The sequence below is a fragment of the Carassius carassius genome, chromosome 49 (assembly GCF_963082965.1).
Source record: "Carassius carassius chromosome 49, fCarCar2.1, whole genome shotgun sequence".
Classification (NCBI taxonomy): Eukaryota; Metazoa; Chordata; class Actinopteri; order Cypriniformes; family Cyprinidae; genus Carassius; species Carassius carassius.
This window is the reverse complement of record NC_081803.1, coordinates 18,316,216-18,339,767: the sequence shown is the minus strand read 5'-3', so window position 1 is coordinate 18,339,767 and position 23,552 is coordinate 18,316,216. Positions and strand designations below refer to the sequence as shown.

At 36.6% G+C, this 23,552-nt stretch overlaps 1 protein-coding gene across 2 annotated transcripts; it reads left to right on the top strand.

Moving 5' to 3' along the window:
* The first annotated feature begins 1,646 nt into the window (after positions 1–1,646).
* On the top strand, positions 1,647–23,512 carry bmp1b (bone morphogenetic protein 1b). Of its 2 annotated transcripts, none has more exons than XM_059545150.1 (20): positions 1,647–1,990; positions 4,629–4,739; positions 5,295–5,444; positions 5,643–5,760; positions 7,843–8,021; positions 8,214–8,319; positions 15,059–15,183; positions 15,620–15,735; positions 16,033–16,135; positions 16,330–16,446; positions 16,537–16,682; positions 17,765–17,960; positions 18,038–18,163; positions 19,817–19,977; positions 20,107–20,287; positions 20,639–20,764; positions 21,581–21,708; positions 21,822–22,035; positions 22,110–22,360; positions 22,474–23,512. In XM_059545150.1, exons 1-20 carry the CDS (start codon positions 1,858–1,860, stop codon positions 22,606–22,608), a joined length of 2,922 nt encoding a protein of 973 aa, XP_059401133.1. In that variant the 5' UTR covers positions 1,647–1,857; the 3' UTR covers positions 22,609–23,512. The 2 variants fall into 2 exon arrangements, with proteins under 2 accessions (XP_059401133.1, XP_059401131.1); XM_059545148.1 differs by having other exon boundaries at positions 19,814–19,977.
* Positions 23,513–23,552: the final 40 nt, after the last annotated feature.

Below are 23,552 nucleotides of genomic sequence, written 5' to 3'. Positions count from 1 at the left end.
ATGGATATGTGGGAGGTATATTGTGCCCATTGCTTTAGTTTAAAGTGACATGTGTTAAAGGGAAATGCACAGACAAAAGAATGTGTTTGCATGTGTTATAATTTTATGTGTGGTGATGCCATGCTGTTATTTTTATATGAAAACAATTATTAGTTCAGTTCTTGCCTTTTAATATTCACTTCAGATAGTGTTACTTACAGTAGCCGAGCGAGCTCAAGGGCTGTAAATGATAAAACGCATGCAAATAGAAAAAATAAATAAAAAAAACACCACATTGACAACACATTAGTATTAGGATTATTAGTATCTTAAAAGGTACATATTAGTGCAAGTGTCATGAATGGATATCATTTCAGTGACAGCTTTTGTACCATTTCTTGTTTTTTTTTTTTTGGAGAGTGTATGTCTGTGCCAGGTTTACCAAGTGTAATGCTGTAACGACTGGGTGAAGGAGTGGCAGGAAGCAAGTGCGAGATTAATGATATTTAATGAAGACAATGATACAGACAGTACTTGAGACACAAACAACGCTGGGAGCAATGCACAGTCCAAGATGGTGGTGATGAGTGACGAATCCGGAAGGCGGAGGTGAGTAGGCAGCAGGAGAGGGTGACACAGGAACTGCGGGGAAGCGAGCCGAAGGGTAAGTGGTGTTGCTTAGTGGGGGGTTGCGTAGAGTGGACGGGGAGAGACGGACATCCAACGCAAAAACACACAAGAAAGCAAAGCATAGGTCATAAACATGAAACAACGCTCTCACGAACACAAGACGATAGACAAGCCAAATAGGGATGAGTGACAGCTGTTGCTGATGACAATTAACGGAGACGCCCACAAACTAATCAGTGCTGACGCGTAACACACAGACTTCACCCACAAAGAGCAAAACCCAGAGATCACGGTTGCAATTTAATGCAAACATGCTGCAGACAAAATGTTGTGTCAAGCCTTGATCTGTGAAGTTTTACCAAGTTTTGTATCATTGTAATGATAGTTATGAAATTTAAAAACATTTAAAACACATAAATTGTTGTATTGTACCTGGTTATTGCTGATTTGTGCTGTTATTCTAATAAAGATGCTAAAAGAAAAAAACAATACAAAGTGACTTTTCTTTTATTTAAGCATGTTTTTTGGTTTGCATTCTAAAAGTGAATTTAGCACAGCTAATTAATATATACAGATTTATAATTAGGCTTGGAAAGCACTGCATAAATAACTTTTATTTTTGAGCCTGCCACTCTCTGAGCCTAATTGGTCACCAAAGATTTTTCTTTGAACAAGTCATAATATATTTCAGGAAAGCGAAAACAAATAAAAGCTATGAGAGAAAGCTATAATAAATAGTATCACTTTCCTAAACAGTGCCTGAATCGCATTTAATATAAGTGATTCCTCAGGAGGACACAATTTATATCTGCCAGGTGTCAGCTATAGCAAGGATATTTTAAAATTGGTATTCCAAAGAAATATAATCTGCAATAAAAAAAATAAAAATAATTTGTCCAAATTGCGCCGGATTTTTATTTTAGACACGAGCGTTTCTGCTGCTGCTCTGGAGTGAAACGCACGAGTGTGCGCGTTCGCATTCTTCTCTAACGCAGATGGGCTCAGGATGTTTGAGTCCACTGACCTCCGATCTGTGATGTTGGTAAGCTTGATGCTGGCCCGAGTCCCGGGTATGTGAGCGAATCACTGGACTAGAATAAAGACACTGAAGAGAGCAAAGCCTCGCTTCTCTAAACCCGCCTTCCCGGGAGCTCCCATTTTCCCAAGTCCTTCCTTCCAAAATCCCACCGCAACCCGCAGCTTTCCGCCGGCTCCAGGTCCACATCTGCATCCGCACTCATTCCCGTCATGAATTCCCTGTGGACATATTTGCTTATGTTCAATCTTCTTTTATTACCGATTGCACTGAAAGTGGATTCAAACTATCACGCAGGTCCAGGACAAAGTGATGAAGTTGACTACAAAGACCCATGCAAAGCTGGTAATAGCCTATATAATTCACACATTGTTTCTAAACTTTATAAATCAAGAGTTTGTTTTTGTTGCTGATGTTATTTTGTTTTGTTTAATACTGCATTGTTTTATTTTAGTTACTTATTTGGCTTTGCTTTGGTTAATGTGTGATGTTTTGCTTAATGTTTTCTTTTGATTATTAAAGTTGTTTTGTTTTGGTTAAAATCGTTATTTTTGTTTTAAATTTTTAGTTTTGGTGAACATATTGTTTTATGTTTTGTTACATTTTGTTTTGTTTTGTTTGCATTACGCTGTTTTGTGTTATTTTGTTGTGTGTTGTGCTGTGTTGTTTGTGTGGATTTGTTTTGTTTACTGCATGACAGCATGAGATCTGGGACAAGTGAATGGGATCCTGGTGATTCGGCACCTCCCCCTATCCCAACTCAGAAATCAGCATCCTCAGGCAGAGCGTGTAGAACTAACCTAATTTACAGCACTAAATGTACTTTAAAAGCTTGAGTTCCCTAACCAAGTTTTGATGGACTATAGAAGTTTTAACTATGTCTCACAAAGAGCAGAGGGCAAATTTTTGCTACAGCAGTGAACAGCTGGCCACTGAATAGACAGCTAATTGCTATTATAACTACATTTAATATTTTACAGTGTACATGTCCCCATGTTCAAATAGCACTTTGCAAACTGAAACAAAAAGTTTTAAAGCTTTCATAAGAAAAATTATATATATAATTATATATTATAAAATTATATATATATATATATATATATATATAATTAAATATTATAAACTTGTATATATATTATTATTATTATTTTTATTATTATTATATACTGTATGCTATTATTTTCTTTATTTCTTGAGTGAAAAATGTATGATTCCTTTTAACTTTGTTAATTAATTTAGCACATTTTCCACATGCTTAGAGGCAACATTTCTGAGTTATGTGATTTTCACCTGCTTCATTGTTTTACACATGTGGATAACAGCCATTTTAGGTCGCTCGGATGGTTACCAATTGAAAGAAGAGTAGCATTCCTGAAATGAAAAATGGCAAATAAAATAATTAACAATAGAGCCCTAGTATATTTTACTTCATATTTTTCACAGTTTAATTTAAGACATGAATTTTATACTAGAAAGAGTAATGGATCTTAATCTATGTAGGTGTAGGACTTTTTATATTCATAAAATATTCAATATTATATTCATATGTCATTTGCATACAGGTGTACAGGAGTGGAATAGGTTGCCATTGGACATTAAGGTTTCAACAAATACTGTTGGTTTTAGTCCAAGAGTGAAGAGACTGTTTTTAGGTCATCTTAATAGAAATGATTTGCATTGTTGTTGTGTGTTTGTAATTGTAAATATTTTATTTTGTATGAATTGATGCTAATAGTGACACATGGCCATTAATCTGTCAAGCTGTTTAGACTGCAGGTTAAATTTAAACCTTAATTGGGAACTGCATCACCTCAAAATGGGTATGCTGACTTGTTTCTTTATTCTTTTGACACATAGAGAACAGTTTGACTGAAAGGGTGTGAACATGTCTTTATATGCGTGTTCATAGATTTGTCAGCTTTGTTTGAAAACCAAAGGCATCAACATGCTTATTTATGGGGTGTTGTGCTGTTAGGTTTGTTTAGCAAATGTTTCAAGCTTAAAATGTCCTGCCAGGCTAAAGTAATAAGTGTTCCCTGCTGCTGCAGAGTATATAAAACAATGAATTCTGCTGCTATATCACAAATCCCAGACATGTGAATGTTCACAGACAAGCAGAGCTATTATGTCTTCACAGAATGTAAAGAATAAAACAAATTGTTGACCCCATGTGATCAAAAAACGATTTATTGCTTTTATTTCTCATTAGCTCTAAATTAGAAAAGTTGCCATAACTTATCATTAAAAAAAAGTATTGTACAAAATGATTATTGTTTGTACAATAAAATGTTCTTGAGAAAATAAGAATTTTTTTTAGCTCTTCAATATACCCATTGTTCTCTTCCTGTCAATAACAGGAACATCATAACAGAAAAAAAATATATCAATGTGAAAGTCTTAATTTCTCCTTTTGCTTTTGGAAAATGGTCAAGGGACCACCCATGCAATTGCTGCACTTTAATTCCCAGGAAAATGGAAAGTGTCTGCTGAAAGACAGCTAATATGTTCTTTGAAAATGTAGGACATCAAATAATTAGAGTGCATTTACAGTTGTAATGTGCCTTTCAAATCCCTTCATTTTAAAGCCACAACACCTCTGCCATATTATTAATGGCTTCTGCCTGAATTGCAAAGTGTTCATTAGAATAGCCTTAGAGCAAAGTCACTGTAGTCTTTTTTTCGGATGTTGTTGCTGGCATGTGGTTCCTTTTCAGCATCTCCCCACATCCTGACTGGCCTGTATGGGAGCGAATCCATTAAAAGTCAGCATTGAGACTGGCATACAAGTTGCAGCTGTGACATCTGAGAGCTAATTGTGACTTTAACCTTATAACCCCCAGATTTAGTTTCTGGGGACCTGTTCACAGCCACATTAAGCTGGGCTGAATGCTTCTCATGGTGAGGTTTTTCCCTCATCAGTCTCAGAGGGTTGCATGCTGCTTGAGAAATTCACCTTGTGATGTGTTTTCACTCTTTGTTTTAGCTGCTTTTCTGGGCGACATTGCCTTAGATGAGGAGGACTTGCGCTTTCTTAAAGCCAACTATATGGATGCTACGGAGAATGACTCTTCTAACGTCTCTATACCTGATTCAGGTGAGTATGGTTATAAAGCACAGACTGCTGCTTCTATGTGATGATATTCAGTGCTGGGTAGTAACATCATTTGTATACAGTAATTAGATCATTTTAAAATGATATTTAACAACATATTTGGATGATCCCAATGTGTATTACAAAATGATTTATTGGAATGTTACATTGTTATTATTAAATTCATTATTAACTTTTTATCAACTCTCTGTACTTCCTTTAAAAACTTTAATACACTACATGTTGTGGAAAACAAAGTATGTAATATTTTCTTTCTTTTTTCATTTTTAGATAAGTATGGTACAAAATAATCCTGTGTGATATTAAAATCTACGAGTTAGGTCAAAAGTAATCTTAAAGTAATAAGAAATCCAAAAAATTCATCAGATTATATTAATGTGTAATCTAAAAGAATATGTTACGTAATGCACATCATGTAATTTGTAATTAAATCCACCCATCATTGATGATTAAATACTTTAATCTGTGCAAACTTTATAAAACATTTTGAGTAAAGCAGAGAACTATGTTTCGTCTGAAGTATTGTCTTTGCCCTAGCAAACAGATCCTCAGCTAACGTCAATGCAAAGGATGACCCAGTTTTGGCCAAACAAAGCTTCCTTCGCAGACGGAGGGCAGCCACAGCCAGACCTGAGAGAGTTTGGCCCGATGGCATAATACCCTATATTATTAGTAGCAACTTCAGTGGTACGTCTTCATATTTTTGTTTTGTTTTGTGCTTTTGTACATGCTCTCTTAATATTCAGTGTGATTTTTTCCATCCTCACTTAACTTCACACAAAATCTTATTTTTGTCTTAATATCCTTTGTAATTTTTTATTAGTAAGTTGGCTGTCTAACTCAAAGTGTTATCTAGATTTACTGATTTAAACCAAACCCCTGTAGGCAGCCAGCGAGCCATTTTCAAGCAAGCCATGCGTCACTGGGAAAAACACACTTGCGTGACCTTCATGGAAAGAAGCACAGAGGAGAGCTACATCGTCTTTACTATCCGACCATGTGGGTAAGTTCGCATCTGGCCTGTCTCTGTGGAGGACAACTGTTGCTCACCATTAATGTCTCTCTACACATATTGATTAGTCCAGTTTCTCCCTCAGTCCCTGATGCACATAAACCCACCTCTCTGCCAGCATTCAAAAGCTCCAATCTTTTCAGCAGTTTTCTTTATCTGGGTTTCTATAGGTACCAACTGCACAAACAAGTTTTCTTAATCTAGAGCAAATCTGGCTCCCAGCAGATAGTGCTGCAGTGTGGTTTGTGTCCGTTTCTGGGTGATGCTTTTTTTCCCTAATTGCATTCTTTCTGATTTTATTATACGTTTCATTCAAGTCACCATGAATTGCCATTCACAACCAATTTTCACAACCAACTCATATTCAACGTGACTTGAATAGACACTTAATGCAGCCAGAACTAATGTGAGTTTGCAAAATCAATGGTAAATGGACTGCATTTATATAGCGCTTTAAACAGACCACATGGCCATCCAAAGCGCTTTACAATTTGCCTCACATCCACCCATTCATTCACACACCGACTGCGGTGTCAGCCATTCAAGGCGCCATCCAGCTTGTCGGGAGCAGCTGGGGTTAGGTGTTTCACTCAAGGACACCTCGACACTTGGTCAGGTGGAGCCGGGATTGAACCACCAACCTTCCGGTTTGTAGACAACCTACATGTACCACTGAGCCACTGACGCCCCATCAATCAATGTCTTGGCTATTGGTTTATTTTAGAACATAATTTATTCCTGTAATGCAAAGCTACATTTTCAGCATCATTACTCCAGTCTTGAAATTATACTTTAGAAATCATTCTAATATAATGATTTGTCGCTCAAGAAACGTTCTAGATATTATTTTGTGAAAACCGTGATTTTTTTTTCAGGATTATTTGATATAAAGCAATGATAAAAAAAATTATAATTGCCATTTATTGGAAATAGAAATCTTTTTTAACGTTATGTGTTTCTCATCACTTTTGAATAAATTAATGCAGTTAATGTTAATTATTTTAATTTTTTTTACTGACCCCAAACTTTTGAATCATAAGTGAGCACTCAGAACATGTAGCAATAACCTGACATTCATCTACAGCAAATCATTTGTAAGCATGCACCATTTCAACCAGACCTTCCTCTAGTTTCTAGTATATTTTTTCAAGGAATTTTTATCAAATTGTTTGCCACCTAAGTTTTTTAGCACTGAATGAATGATAGACTGTGAGTGTACTGTATGTGTGGCTATTAGTGAAAAGAAGGACCTTGCTGAAGTTTAAATGGCTCTGACAGACACGTCACTACACCACAGTTCCCAAAACAGTATTCCCCGTGACAAAATTCACGTTTCAGATTCAGTCAGCACAAAGCCTTATTTTCTCAGCAGAGGCAGATCCTGACCTCAAGGTCTGAATGACTGCTGCATTCAGCTCATCGTGTGCCTCCTTTGAATTGAGCTAAACTTTGTTGAACTTTGATTAATTAAAAGACTGAATGATGAGGGATGAACTTGATGGTTGGCCATCGGCAGAAAATGGCAAGGTAAGGGGCACAGGGACCGAAGTGACCGTGCCAGGCCCAGAATGTTTTGAAGAACAGAAAGTTCAAAAGAACATTAATTATTTGGAATAGGAATCTTTTGTAACATTAAGGGCCAGATTTACTAAACGGGGCCAGATTTACTATTACTTTAAAAACAAACAAACAAACAAACAAAAAAAAAACTGATGGGAGTGGAATTTTGATCTACTGCTCAAATGAAAGAACACAGAAGGAACTTCTCATTAATGACCAATGCAAAGAGCAGTGTAAATTAGCATAAGGTCACAAACAAGCAGAGCCAATGTTCATCCTTTGGCATTCCACATAAAGTCATTCCAGCATTCGCAGCCATGTCAAGATCCTTGACTGGAAAATCTTGACAGTCCTTTGGCTAAAATAAAACCTTGTTCAATGTTGTATCTGCAACAGAGCAAGAAAGTGAAGATACAAATACAAATCAAACATTAATTTACCATTTATTTACCAAATGTGTCTGCAAAAACAGGTCCAGAAGTGTTTTCTAACCCATGGTTGGCTTCTTTGAAGGTGCTGCTCATTTGTCGGGCGGAGAGGTGGAGGTCCCCAGGCTATATCTATCGGGAAGAACTGTGACAAGTTTGGCATCGTGGTGCATGAACTCGGACACGTCATTGGATTCTGGCACGAGCACACACGACCCGACCGGGACCAGCATGTTGATATATTTAGAGAAAACATCCAGCCAGGTACACTAACTATCTAAACCTCTGCTACGAACTACTGTAGAATGACTTCTTATACTCCGGTATATGCTTTTAGTTGGTACTTATAGCCAGAATTTTAACTTTTACACATTAGCCTATATCTAAAATCCAGGATATTTCTTAATTGCATGGCATTTAGTAGAAGTGAGATAAAGGCTATGTTGTACTTTATAGGTCAGGAGTACAATTTCATAAAGATGGAGCCAGATGATGTGGATTCACTCGGGGAGGTTTACGATTTTGACAGTATCATGCATTACGCCAGAAACACCTTTTCCAGGTATGGACTCAAGCATTTAATGGCACTTGTACACAAGAAGATATTGTCATTATAGAGAAAATTAGATAATGTAGAACATCCACTGAAATAAACAGTAACTCTTTACAGTAAAGTGTCATTTGTTAACATTAGTTAATGTATTAACTTACATGAACGAACAATGAACAATACATTTGTAGGCTATGTTAATCTTTGTTAATGTTAGTTAATGAAAATACAGTTGTTCATTGTTTGTTCATGTTCACAGTGCATTATCTAATGTTAACAAATACTCCAAATTTTTTTCAAACTTCTAATTTTAATTATGTATTAGTAAATGTTGAAATTGACATAGATCAATAAATGCTGTGGAAGTATTGTTCATGCTTAGTTCAAGTTGACTTAACTACTGTTAACTTATTAACCTTAATGTAAAATGTAACCAAATAAATTTGGTTTAGAAACAGTTTTCACTCAGAAAGACTGAATGAATTGGTACGTTCCTGTAAATGTACTCCAGTAATTATTTTTATTTACAACTTAGTGTACAAAGTAGTGCACAAATGAATACACATTCTGCTAAATACCACTTCAATCTGATTATGCAGCCTCCCGCTGGCACTCTAATTATACTCTGTATGTTGATTGAAAAATCAACCATTATTTGTTCTCCAGCATATCAAACAAAAATAAAAATACAGATGGTGATTTCACTGCCTTAATTCTAAATGACAGAGACATCATTGCATGTGTTAGTGTCTTATTTTTAAGACTAGCGTTGAGCTGATGGGACAGAGCAGGACTTGAGGACTTGGCGCTCTCACAGACTGCTGACTAACCTGTTGTTAGTGGCTTGAGGATGGAGGTTCAGCCAGCTGCTTTGAGGGGGCCTGTTGTTTAGGACACGCAGGAAAGAATTCAGACAGGGAGCCAAGGCTGAAGTGCAGATACACTTTCGGTAGAGTGTCCTTTGGTCAGTTCTTCAGGGTCTCACAAAGCTGCTCTGAATTGACCATTTTGAAAACTTGCAGACAGTTTGGAAACAGTGAGGATAATGCTGTTGTACTCTTAACCAGAGAGAATTCATTTTCAAGGTTGTTGTGGTCAGCTTCTGTAAAAAGTAAACATTACTCTGTACTACTATATTCAGTGTTCCCATGGTCATGAAAAAGCCAGTAATTTATTTTATTTTATTGTTTTATTTTAATGTATTATTTTATCTTTTGGTTTGTTAATATTCTGTATAATGTTTTAAATTTGAGTTTGAACACAATATACAATATTATATATATATATATATATAAATATATATATATATATATATATATATATATATATATATATATATATATATATATATATATATATATATATATATATATATATATATATATATATATATATATTTCCTTTGAATATTTCCTTTGTTTACATTTTTCTAGTTTTCTTATTTTATGAGCTTGATATTGCTCTTAAACCAATGTTGTTCGATTTGTGAGTTCTTTCCTTTGAGTTAGTTATTAATCAGTCAAATGTATTCCCAAATTTTTTTACATGATTCACTAGCAAACTGGTCGGAATCAAAATGATTTTAAAAATCCTTAAAAGGCCATGAAAAAATGGTTCAAAACTGGGGTGGCCCCCTTTCAGAAGTTACTAATATTTCTCACTTCCTTTGTAAATTTTCTAGTATTACAAAATGTTTCAATATTTAAAAAGTACAGTTTAAATAGCATTTTAACATGACTTTACATAAAGAAAGGGGATCAGAATAAAAATAGTAAACTAAGAAACTATCAAAATAAAAGATGACATCAATTATCCTCAAGTAGTACATTTTCATTTACATTTACATTTAATCATTTAGCAGACGCTTTTATCCAAAGCGACTTACAAATGAGAACAATAGATGCAGTCAGGTCAACAAGAGAACAACAACAGTATACAAGTGCCATGGCAAGTCTCAGTTAGTCTAGTATAGAACGCATAGGTAGGTTTTTTTTTTTTTTTATAAAATTAAAAGACAAGAAAAGGAAAAGTGCTAGTGTTAGTTGGTTAAGTGCAGGCGAAAAAGATGAGTCTTTAGCTGTTTCTTGAAAATGAGTAAAGACTCAGCTGTACGAATTGAGATTGGGAGGTCATTCCACCAGCTGGGCACAGTCCAGGAAAGGGTCCGTGAGAGTGATTTTGAACTTCTTTGGGATGGTACCACAAGGCGTCGTTCACTTGCAGAGCGCAAACTTCTGGAGGGCACATAAGATTTAACCAATGAGTTTAGGTAAGCTGGTGCCGTGCCAGTGGTCGTCTTGTAGGCTAGCATCAGTACCTTGAATTTGATGCGAGCAGCTACTGGTAGCCAGTGTAACCTGATGAGGAGAGGAGTAACGTGAGCTTTTTTTGGCTCATTGAAGACAACCCTCGCTGCTGCATTCTGGATCAGGAAGGGTCTAATCTTCCTAATGTTGTATAAGGCAAACCTGCAGGACCGGGTAGTTGTAGCAATGTGGTCTGTGAAGCTTAACTGATGATCCATCACAACTCCTAGGTTTCTGGCTGTCCTCGAAGGAGTAATGGTTGATGAGCCCAGCTGTATAGAGAAGTTGTGATGAAGCAATGGGTTAGCTGGAAACACCAGGAGTTCTGTCTTCGTAAGGTTAAGCTGAAGGTGATGGTCATTCATCCAGCTAGAGATGTCACTCAGACAGGCTGAAATGCGAGCAGCTACCGTCGGGTCATCTGGTTGGAATGAGAGGTAGAGTTGGGGGTCATCAGTGTAGCAGTGATAAGAAAAGCCATTCTTCTGAATGACAGATCCTAATGATGTCATGTAGATGGAGAAGAGAAGTGGTCCAAGTACTGAGCCTTGAGGAACCCCAGTAGCAAGGTGGTGTGACTTTGAAACATCACCCCTCCAAGACACACTGAATGATCTGTCAGAGAGGTAGGACTTAACCCACAGGAGTGCTGTTCCAGAGATGCCCATCTTTCTGAGGGTGGACAGGAGAATCTGGTGATTAACCGTGTCAAAAGCAGCAGAAAGGTCCAGTAAGATGAGTACCAAGGATTTTGAAGCTGCTCTTGCTAGTCGCAGGGCTTCAGTAACCGAGAGCAGAGCAGTCTCAGTTGAGTGGCCACTTTTGAAGCTAGATTGGTTGCTGTCCAGGAGGTTGTTCTGCACAAGGAACATAGAAAACTGGTTGAACATAGCTCGCTCAAGTGTCTTTGCAATGAATGGAAGAAGGGATACCGGTCTGTAGTTTTCAAGAAGCGCTGGATTTAGAGATGGTTTCTTGAGCAGTGGGCTTACCCAAGCCTGCTTGAATGCTAAGGGAAATGTTCCAGAGTGAAGAGAGGAGTTGATAACGTGAGTAAGCGAAGGTATGACTGAAGAAGAGATCGCTTGAAGGAGGTGAGTGGGGATCGGATCAAGTGGACAAGTAGTAGGATGATTGGACAGGAGAAGTTTGGAGACGTCCATCTCTGAGAGTGGGGAGAAGGAGGAGAAAGAGTGTGCGTCGGTCATTGTGAAGTTGTCCTCAGTCTGCGGTGTGGAGAATTGGTCACTGATGGATCTTGTCTTATTTGTGAAGAAAACTGCAAAGTCGTCCACTGTAAGAGTCGATGGAGGAGGTGGTGGTGGCGGATTAAGAAGAGAAGAGAAAGTCTTGAAGAGTGCCCAAGCGTCACAACAGCTGTTAATTTTGTTGTGGTAGTAGGATGTTTTAGCCGTGAAGACATTTGCAGAGAAGGAAGAGAGGAGAGACTGATACACACTGAGGTCTGTAGAGTTTCTTGATTTCTGCCATTTCCTCTCTGCAGCCCTGAGTTTAGAGCGATGTTCACGGAGAACCTCAGACAGCCAGGGGGCAGATGGGGCGGTGCGTGTTGGTCTAGACAACAGTGGGCAAAAGTTGTCCAAGCAAGATGTTAAAGTGGAGCAAAGAGTGTCCGTAGCGCTGTTCGTGTCCAGAGCAGAGAACTGAGAGAGTGCAGGAAGCGAGGATAAAACCACAGAAGATAGGCGAGATGGAGAGAGTGAGCGTAGGTTCCGTCGAAAGGTGACCTGCGTTGGAGTGTGAGGCACTTCAGGAGTAAGTGCTAGGTTAGCAGTAATGAGGAAGTGGTCTGAGGTGTGCAGTGGAGCAACTGAAGAGTTGTCCACAGAGCAACAGCGCGTGTAGATGAGGTCCAGTTGGTTGCCTGATTTGTGAGTCGCTGTAGTAGACACTAGCTTGAGATCAAATGAGGTGAGCAGAGTTTTGAAGTCAACAGCCTGGGGTTTATCTAGGTGGATGTTGAAGTCACCAAGCAGTACCAGAGGAGTACCATCTTCAGGAAAGTTTGATAGCAGCACATCCAACTCCTCCAAGAAGTTTCCCAATTGACCTGGGGGACGATAAATGACCACAAAGTGGATTTTAACAGGGTGGGTTACAGTAATGGCATGTGATTCAAATGAACCAGTACCTGTAGGTGATGGCTGCAGATCAAATTTCCATTCTTTTGATATAAGGAGACCTGTCCCTCCACCCCTCCCAGTGGTACGAGGAGTACCACTGGGTACTCCTCGTACCCAGTGGTACGAGGAGTACCAAGATGCACTAATAATCCCTAGCAGATTTGGGGATATAATAACAGAGCTAGGTATAACTGTTCATTACTGATCACAGATTACAAGATCAAGAGAAAGAAAATGTATTACATTTTTAGAATATTTAAAAGAGAAAACGAAGAAATAGGGAGAATCACTAAAATATGAGTTATTTATCACCATTGTGTGAGTTATGTGTAATCATGTAATTCATAAACATTTCAATGTAATCTGATTATGCACATTTTAAGATGTAATATACTCTAATTACAAGTACTTGTTTTTTGGAATCTAATAATGCAATCCATCTTGCATGTAATCAGTTAAAGCAATCACTGTAAATAAGGAACAAAGATGTACCTTTTTACTTTTGTACCAAACCTGTGACAGCTTTGCACCTTTTTTCTGAGAGTGTAGAAATAGTTTTGAGTAAAATGCATGGGGTTAATGTCTTTTATAAAAATCTAAGGTGCATAGTCAGAATCTGACAGAAACTTCACACAGTTATTAGCGTAAAGGTCTGTGGGAAGCTGGCATGGTTTCTCTGCGATCGTTATTTTTGGTGTTTTGCAAAGTGGCCCCTTTCCTACTGGCCCCTATAGCAGAAATATTCACATTGTGCTGTTTTACCTCCAACATTTTGCAGTCAGGGAATCCTGGAATCAGGCCAAAACAAATAAAGCTCTTCCAGGCTTTTTGTCATGGACAATTGCAGGGCTGCAGTGCTGTTGTTCTCTGGCATGCATGGTGGGCTCCAGGGAGTCGCAGTGCTTTCAACTCCACTCTGACCGCTCTGCGTCCAAATGTTGAACATTCAGGGTGCTGTCGTCATGAGAAGTAGATGAGAGCAAAGAGCAATCATTCTGTCCTCCGTATAGCAGAGAGAAAAATTATATGTAGTGGAAAGGTGGCAGTCAAATATGATTCATATTTGATTGATGCAAACTGGATCTCTGATGTCATAATCATTTACAGTGGCATCAAAAACTATTTGGACACCTAGGACACTTAAATATTTCTAAAAATATTTCTTCAGCACTAAATCAACTTTAGAATGATTTCTGAATGATCATAGGACAATTAACCTTTGTTTATATCATTAAGTAAAACCATTAAAAAATTACTTAAACCAAAATAAGCATACACTGTAATAAAATGAAATATTAATAACTTTATTTCAGCTAGTTGTCAAAGAAACATTTTTATTTTATTTTAACTTAAAGTACTAAAAGAACATAAACAAAATAAACTACAACTAAAAATACATTTAACCGAAGAAAAAAAATATATATAATGGAAAACATTATAAAAATAAAAATGCTGAAATTTTAAACTAAAACAGAAAATATAAAAAATCTAATTCAAAATATGAATATGAGCAAAGCTAAGAGCATATAAATAAAAAATAAATAAATACTGAAAATAAAATAAAAGAAATCACAAAAAATTAGTTTTTAACAATATTACTGTCTTTATTTTTAATTAAATAAATTAAGCCTTGGTGAATATAAGATATTTACTTCAAAAACATAATAATGTAAAAAAAAAAAAAAAAAAAAAAAATATATATATATATATATATATATATATATATATATATATATATATATATATATATATATATTAATCTTTGATAGTGTCCCGACTAATCATATACACTGGCCCCAAATATATGTTTGGATACCGTAGACTCCTAAAATATACAAATGTCACAGTATTAAATAACAAAAAATGTAACTCTTTTAAAGCAAAAAAAAAGAGTTTTAAAGCAAAACATAAAGAAGATTTAATGAATAAATAAATAAATAGATGTAAAACAATGTCAAATTTATGAAATTAAGTGAAATAATGTCTCAGAAAAATTAAGTTACTTTAAGTAGAGGCTTGCTTAGTATTTCTTTGCTTGCAATGACATTTAGACAATTGTGGATTATTTATCGGTTAAAAAGAGAAATAAAAATGTACTTTTTAGTTCACTGTGGTCTCATCACAAGTCAATCATGTAGTGTTGATTGAGTTCACTCTCTGTACACTGTCAATGCGATACATTGTGAGTGCTGCCATGATTGGATTGTTTTTTAGAGGCATTTGTTATACTTTGAAAAGCTTCTGAGTGTTCACTCACAAATAATTTTTTGGAGGGCTATTGCTTTTGTGTTTGAAAATTAGGGGCATCTATCTTGATACCATGCTGCCAAAGTATGAAGTTGAAGGAGTCCGACCTCCAATCGGCCAGCGGACGAGACTGAGCAAAGGGGACATCGCTCAAGCTAGAAAATTATATAAGTGCCCAAGTAAGTGGCCCTTACATCTCAGGCATATGGTCTTTTTCTCTTTTAAATATGGCACAGCAGCCAATCTTACATCACTGCCCAACCATTTGAGGAAGCAGCCAGCTTTTTAGATTTCCTTCTGCTCTTGATTCCAAAGTGCAGGTTGTTTTTAACAGGTGCATTCGTGACTGTGACATCAGTTTAATTATCCAAGTGGGAGAATGAAACAGCTGTGTTATTATATTATCCCCTGTAACAGAACATTTGCTTTTGCAGTCATCTCTTTTAATGTTAGCTGAAATGATGGTGCTTTCCCAATTCAAAATAAAAGCATGATCCTACAAACTGACCTTACCATCTGCAAAACTCCTACTGTTTTCAAATAAGAGGATCCAGTTTCCAGGTCAAGCATCTGTGAGTTTGTCACGATGTGGTTTCGACTCTGGTTTGTGCACAGGATGTGGCGAGAGCCTTCAGGACAGCACTGGAAACTTCTCCTCCCCTGGGTTCCCTAATGGATATTCTGCATATCTTCACTGTATATGGAGGATTTCAGTCACGCCTGGGGAGAAGGTAGAAGAACTTCACACTGAATACTTACACATATATGAGTCTTTTGACACCTTTTGCAGCTAATAAAAATAATTTATTTCATATTTATTTCTTTTTTGCATTACAAACAATATAACACTTGCATTATCCTTGATAGAAAGGGAGAGTAAAGGCATTTCTAATGTTATAAAAAGATGTACTGTGTATTTAAAAAAATAAAATGGTTTTCTATTGAACTTTTGAAGAATGCTGAAAAAAAATCATATTTTTTGACTCCCAACTTCTCTCTCCTTTTGTCTGTGTTTCTTTCTTTGTTAGATCATTCTTAATTTTACGTCGATGGATCTGTACAGAAGTCACTTGTGCTGGTACGATCATGTGGAGATCCGTGATGGATACTGGAGAAATGCACCTTTGAAAGGTTCTCCTTATTAAGATCATTTCTGCATTTTTTTTTGTCTTAAATGCATGTTTATTATTTATTTTTTGATGAATGAAAAAAAAAACTTCTCTTGGCTGTAAAATTATTGGAAAGAAGGACAATGTGTATCCAAGTCGTTCTGGAAGAAATATGAGCCCCATTATTCTTTGATCAATTTGTTGCATTTGCTTTAGGCCGTTTTTGTGGAGGCCAGCTTCCTGAGGCCATCGTGTCCTCTGACAGTCGACTGTGGATTGAATTTCGCAGCAGCAGTAATTGGGTGGGGAAAGGCTTCTCTGCTGTTTATGAAGGTATAAGTCCACTGATCATCAGCTGAGAGCCTCATCTGTTCCTCTGTACTGATGTAGAGTTATTAAGTGATGTCCTGTCCATGGTCTCAGCTATTTGTGGAGGTGAAGTGGAAAGAGACAGTGGGCAGATTGAGTCACCCAATTACCCCGATGATTACCGGCCTAATAAAGTGTGCATGTGGAAGATCATCGTACCCCAGGGGTTTCATGTGGGCCTCATCTTCCAGTCATTTGAGGTAGGGTTCATTTGTCATGTATTCTATTACTAGCCTCAGACAGCAATGCACCAGAGTGTCTGAGACCACAATAACAAATACAAGCAGGCTCCGTCTCAGGAAATACTGTCATTTGTACACCATCACTATTGTTAATATAAATGACAGAATAATTAACTTTTTCATTAATAATGAAATTATATAGAAATACCACTTAAATTAGCTATATAGAATTTAAATTCTATTTATTATATACAGCTGCATTGTATTTCCTAATTTTTTGTTTTGCACAAATTTGAATTATTTAGCTTTTTTTTCTATCCAAAAGTACATGAAAAGTCAAAATCGAAATTATTAATATAAAAGCAGTTTCTGTTCTGAGCCTTTTTGTCGCTTTCCTAAAAAAGAAGTGCACTTCGGCATACTTTTAAAAAGAGTACTTATTATGGATATTAAGTACTTATAAAGAATATACTTAAGTGCAAAGTAAATGTAGGTTTTGGATAATTAATTGCACAACTTAATATCTTCTTATTAAATGCAATTAACTGAATCTTAGAGTAGGACTTAAGTACATCTTTATACAGTATATCATTTCATAGTTATTTGTATTGTTTTTGAAATATAGTTAAAGTGTACTTTATACCTAAATTATGTTCTTTTTAAAACACATTTAACCGACAAATTTGTTGCAATGTAATGTTTATAATATAATGACATTAAATGTAATAAAAAACAACACACTTGTTAAAATTAAGTATTTACATGTGCTTTAATTTGTTAGTCCACATCAAAATAAGTGTACTGTATTTACACATGACAAAGATTATGAAGAGAATGATTTAAAATGAAAGAAAGAGAGAAATGAATGTGGAAATGTCATGAAATTTTAAAGTCACTGAAGAGTCGAAAGCATGAAACTAATAAATACCTATGATTTATTGTGACGTTATCTGGTTGTCTTTTCATTGCAAGTGCTTATTAGCAATACTGACAGTGAAGCATTCTTGTGCTGTTTCTTACTGATTGTTCTGACAGAGGTATCACAAGAAACATTTCTGTTACAATCCTTTCCTCAAGAGCTTCTCTGCTTTCACACTCAGACTGAGAAACATGACAACTGTGCGTATGACTACCTGGAACTGCGAGATGGTGATTCTGAGAACAGCCCTTTACTGGGCCGCTTCTGTGGCTATGAAAAGCCAGACGATATCAAGAGCAGCTCCAACCAGCTGTGGATGAAGTTTGTATCTGATGGCTCTGTGAACAAAGCTGGGTTTGCAGCAAATTTCTTTAAAGGTGACAGTCCTTAATTGCAAATTGACTGCTTTGCCTACTTTGTGACCTTCTGATCTTGAGTTGTGTTTGTAATGCAGAGATTGATGAATGCTCCAGGCCTGATAATGGTCACTGTAAGCAGCGCTGTGTCAACACCCTGGGCAGCTACCATTGTGCCTGTGACCCTGGCTATGAGCTCGCGCCGGACCGCCGCAGCTGCGCAGGTGATACCAAAAACCTGTTCATGTTAACCAATGCACTACATACCATGCACAACACTCTAGTTATAGCTACCTCAAATTTAAGCAGAAGTTATTCTTCTACACTACCAGTCAGATGTTGAATTCACTAAGATTTTTTTTTTTGGAAAGAAGTCTCTTAAGCTCACCCAGGTGCATTTATTTGATCAAAATAAATAGATACAATTTTCTAATTTAATATATTTTAAAATGTAATTTATTCCTGTGATGACGAAGCTGAATTTTCAGCAGCCTTACTTTAAACTTCAGTGTCACATTTTTCTTCAGACATCATACTATATGCTGATTATGATACAATATTGCAGGCAGGGTAAACTTGTATCTAGTTGTATTTATTTATCTTAATGTCTAAAACACAATAGGGGATCATGTTCTACCCCTTTTCCCCAGACCTTCCCATATCCAAATGTAATTTATGTAGATATATTAAATATACATGTATGAAATATGTTGTCATATTAAGCAAAAACTATTAGAAACTGGAACAATTTCAGTTTTGTTTAAAGCGCTATATAAATAAAGGTGACTTGACTTAAATAAAGGTGACGTTAATGTTTGTATATATTTGGCCTATACAAATATATCCATCCTTAAACCTGTCAAGTAAATATAAAAGATTGAAATATATTTAAAAAATGTATATATAATTATATAAAGTCATATGCACATATATCTTCATTAAACTTATCTTCATCCACCCAGAGAATGTACAGGACGTATGTTAAAATTATGTATTGACTTCCTGGTAATATATAGCATTATGATATTTGTTGATATTTGTTTGATACTTAAGATGATAAGGAACAGACTGTGAACTGCCGTAACTGATCTGGAAAAGCAGAGTGCGGAAGCTTAATTATGCTCCAGATAAAAGAGAGCTGTTGCTGTTTCATTCACTGCTCTCCAATCAGGCTTTTCCGATTTTATGATTGGGAACACACTCCATCATATCAGCTTTGTCAGATTTTGATTGCATTCATTGTTAATGTAATTGTAGTGGAAAATTAGAGCATGTCTGTGTGAGGTCACCACTTTGTTAATGCTACGGACATGAATGGTAGGAATGACGCAGATTAATGTGGACTGAGGAGAGGGCTGCTGTTACTATTCTGAGCAATCATACTTCTTATGCCTGCCTAGAAAACAGAATATTATAGAGAATTAAGCCTGGGCTCTTTTGTTCCAAGCAAGTAATCAACCTAAGGAACGATTGATGGCAGTATTTCTCTAATATTGCAGTTTTTATTGATAAGCTATTACTAAATATAATGCAGAAACTTTAGTGTTAATTTGCATTGTGAAAATTTGCATTTACTTTGATATTTTTCAGTTTAATTTTAATTACACCTTTTTTTATTGTTTTTAATACATAAAGTTAAACTAAATGAAACATGGACTATTTGAATCTTAAAGCAATTAAGAGTTTACAGATTGGTTCTTTGATGCTTGTATTCAGTTTTCTTAAGATTTGTAACCAGCTTTAATGTTTCTGACAATGGCAAAGGTTATACTGTAGTTGCTGAAAGCTGGACATTTTTTTTGTCATGTTTGTCTCATTGCTTGCTTGTTGCTCAGTCAAGCAAACATAATAATGGTTCTTCCATCTGATCCCAGCAGCTGCCTGTGGTGGATTCATCTCCAAACTCAATGGCTCTTTCACTAGTCCAGGTTGGCCTCAGGAATACCCACCCAGCAAGAACTGTGTGTGGCAGCTCATTGCCCCGGTGCAGTACCGCATCACTCTGCTTTTCGATGCTTTTGAGATAGAGGGGAACGATGTAAGTTGACTATGTTGGAGATTTTGTGATTTGTTGCCAAAACCAAATAATCTTTTCACTGCAATGATAACGCAATACGCAGTAAATTCATATGAAGTCTGTTCATTGTTGTTGTCTGTCTGTTCACAGGTTTGTAAATATGATTACGTTGAGGTACACAGTGGCTTGTCCACTGACGCAAAGCTTCATGGGAAATTTTGTGGCACTGAGAAACCAGAGGCGATCACATCCCAACTCAATAGTATGCGTGTTGAGTTCAAATCTGACAACACTGTGTCTAAGAGAGGCTTCAAAGCTCAGTTCTTTTCTGGTGAGCATGAAAATGACCTGTTATCATGTTGAACAATATAAATACATTTTAGACAGCATTGACTTTTTTTCTGACAGTTTGAAAGAAAAAAATCTGGGGTTCAATACAAGTAATTTCAGAGTATTGTCAGCCTGTCCTTCAGCTAGTAACTACTACACTCAAAAATCACATTTACAGTAATGCACTTACAATGAAAATCTTGAAAGTCTGTGGGTGCAGAACTGTGAAGTTTCCTTTAAGAGGATGTATGAATGTTGGAGACTCTTTGTTTCATTGTTCTATATGCAATTGGGCGTATTCGTGTCCATCAACAGACTATATAATAGTGCACTTCCTCTTTTTCTCTGGAAGACATGGATGAGTGTTCTAGGGAGAATGGAGGTTGCCAGCATGAGTGTGTGAACACTTATGGGAGCTACAGCTGTCAGTGTCGCAGCGGCTTTGTGTTGCACAGCAATAAACATGACTGCAAAGAAGGTTAGGCTTGACATTCCCAATCATTCTTGTATTGAAAAATATTTGTATTGTGCGAAATAAACTGATTAGAAAGGCAGGAAAACTCTAAGGTGTTCATTTCCTTTGTAACTTAAAAAAATTGCTAAATTAAATGCTTCAAAGCTCCGTATTCCTTTTGAAGTCATACCTCTCTTTTTATAGTTATTGCTGAGGCTGCCCTGAAAACACTTCCTTTTCCTTTTTCTGAACTCTTTAAACTTGAAGTCACGATTACCTCTTAAAGGAATAGTTTCCCAAAAAGTTGTAAATGTCATCATTTACTCACCCACATGTTGTTTTGAACCTATAAAAACTTTGGTTAATGAACACTGGGAGGTGCCTGTCCCTCTACTGACTCTACTGACTATTGACTTTGAAAAAAAATTCAAAAAGGTCATAAAGCCAGTGTAAAATGAATCCATATGAATACAGCAAGTCTTTGAAGAAATACAGTGGCTTTTATTTACATCTTTAAAAAATTATATACACATACATAAAGCACTGCACATTTGGTAAACACAGAAGCTCAGATGTGTGTGTGATGCACGAGAACTGATGGGTTTTGTTTTTATGTTTCTGAATAAAATATCTTAGACATTTCTATATAGTTTATATATATATATATATATATATATATATATATATATATATATATATATATATATATATATATATATTATTATTATCTTATAAGTTTATAGATCGCATTTTTATCCTGCTCAGTATGTCTACAGAAATATTACGCATCCATTCCCAACAATCATTTATGAGATTTATGTCCTGGTTTTGTGCTTTCAGTGGGCTGTGATCAGGTCATTACCAGTGTTTCTGGTACTATTACAAGTCCAAACTGGCCGGATAAATACCCCAGCAAGAAGGCCTGCACATGGACCCTATCCACCACCCAAGGCCACCGCATTAAACTGGTGCTTGCATCATTCAGCCAGATAAAATTAATGGTTAAAAATGCAGTATACCCTGGTAAACAAGGGAATGGTTAAAACCATTCTGCCAGCTCAAATTGTATACTCTCCCATAGGCTATTGACGAGATTTACATGGAGGCTCATCAGGAGTGTGCTTACGACCACTTGGAGATATATGATGGCCCAAATGGCAGAGCAACCAGTTTTGGTCGCTTTTGCGGGAGTAAAAAGCCATCGCCTGTCATTTCCAGTGGCAATAGCATGTTCCTGCGGTTCTTCTCTGATAACTCGGTACAGAAGAGGGGTTTTAAGGCCTCTCATTCAGCAGGTATTTCATTCTCTCAGTAAGTCCTCCATAATAAATGTTTGATTTCAGTTAACAATAATCCCTCTTGTTTACAGAGTGTGGCGGTAGTCTGAAAGCGGAGATAAAGACCAAGGATATGTATTCCCACGCTCAGTTTGGTGACAACAACTATCCCGGAGCTTCAGACTGCCAGTGGGTGATCTCAGCAGAGAAGGGCTATGGGGTGGAGCTCATCTTCCACACCTTTGAGATTGAGGAGGAAGCTGACTGTGGCTATGATTACATGGAGCTGTTTGATGGCGCTGATGTCAAAGCGCCCAGGCTGGGACGCTACTGCGGGTCCGGGGTAAAGCCAGAACTTAAGATCTTTGCTAGACCAACATAAGCAATCATCATGCTTCAAAAGGTCTATACAATTTACAGTGCTAAGATTTATATATTTTAATTTTTTTTTTATAGCCACCAGAGGAGATCTACTCAGCTGGTGATGCCATTGTCATCAAATTTCACTCGGATGACACCATCAACAAGAAAGGTTTCCATGTTCGGTACACAAGCACCAAGTTCCAGGACACCTTGCACACTAGTAAGTGAGTTCTTCATGAAGAAAGAGCTCTGGAGAACATAGCAGCCAGGGGCCTCTGATACCTCCTGTGCACCTGTGTTAGTAATGCCACCCAGGGCCCCTTGTCCACCCCCACCACCCACAAACTGCAATGAAGAAGACCTAGTGGTACCAGACCCTTTCAAATCAAGCTTGATGTAGGGTTATGACAATACAGTTTGTCCTGTTGTACTTAAAACGATCCATTGAAATCTCAATAGGTAAATGGAACATCTGAGTGGCAGATACTATAGTATCACTATAAAGAGCATGGTTGACTACAAGCCAGCAAATAAGGAAGAAGTCGAAAATGTCCCTGATGGACTTTTGCCTCTCAGATATCTCGTCAGTTCCTCAAAGGCTAGAGTCTAAGATATTTTTAGATGATTCTTTTATTATCACATTTTATTATACAATTCACAAATCATAATTCTTTATTGCCACACATCTAGTTGGTGGTTTGGAAATGTATAAAATATAATTCAATGATAATTACAAGAATTACATCTTTTGTAAAAAAAAAAAAAAAAACATTACATGACTTACATTCTTACATGAGTTGTACATGATTATTCAGACTGTTAGACTTAAATTATATGACATGAAATTATGTACCTGATGCAATGAACTGTAAGACAAAAATGTTAATGCGACTAATAAACATCACATTGAAATTACATTGTTTATATTGCTTTTTGTATGGAATGAAGATGTATAAATTGAGCTAGGATCACCATGAGATATGAGTACACAGAACAAACTTGATTAGAAATCTTGGTCTTTTGAAACTACTTGTATAAAGTTTATTGTAATCCTGAAACCTTGAACTACAGTTCAATGTGTAGTAGTGGGCCAGGCTGGCTAAAAACAGCTCAGTTTGTTTGTCTTCATGATTTCTTTATCTTTTCTGGTCTCCTAGCTTTGGTCAGACTGA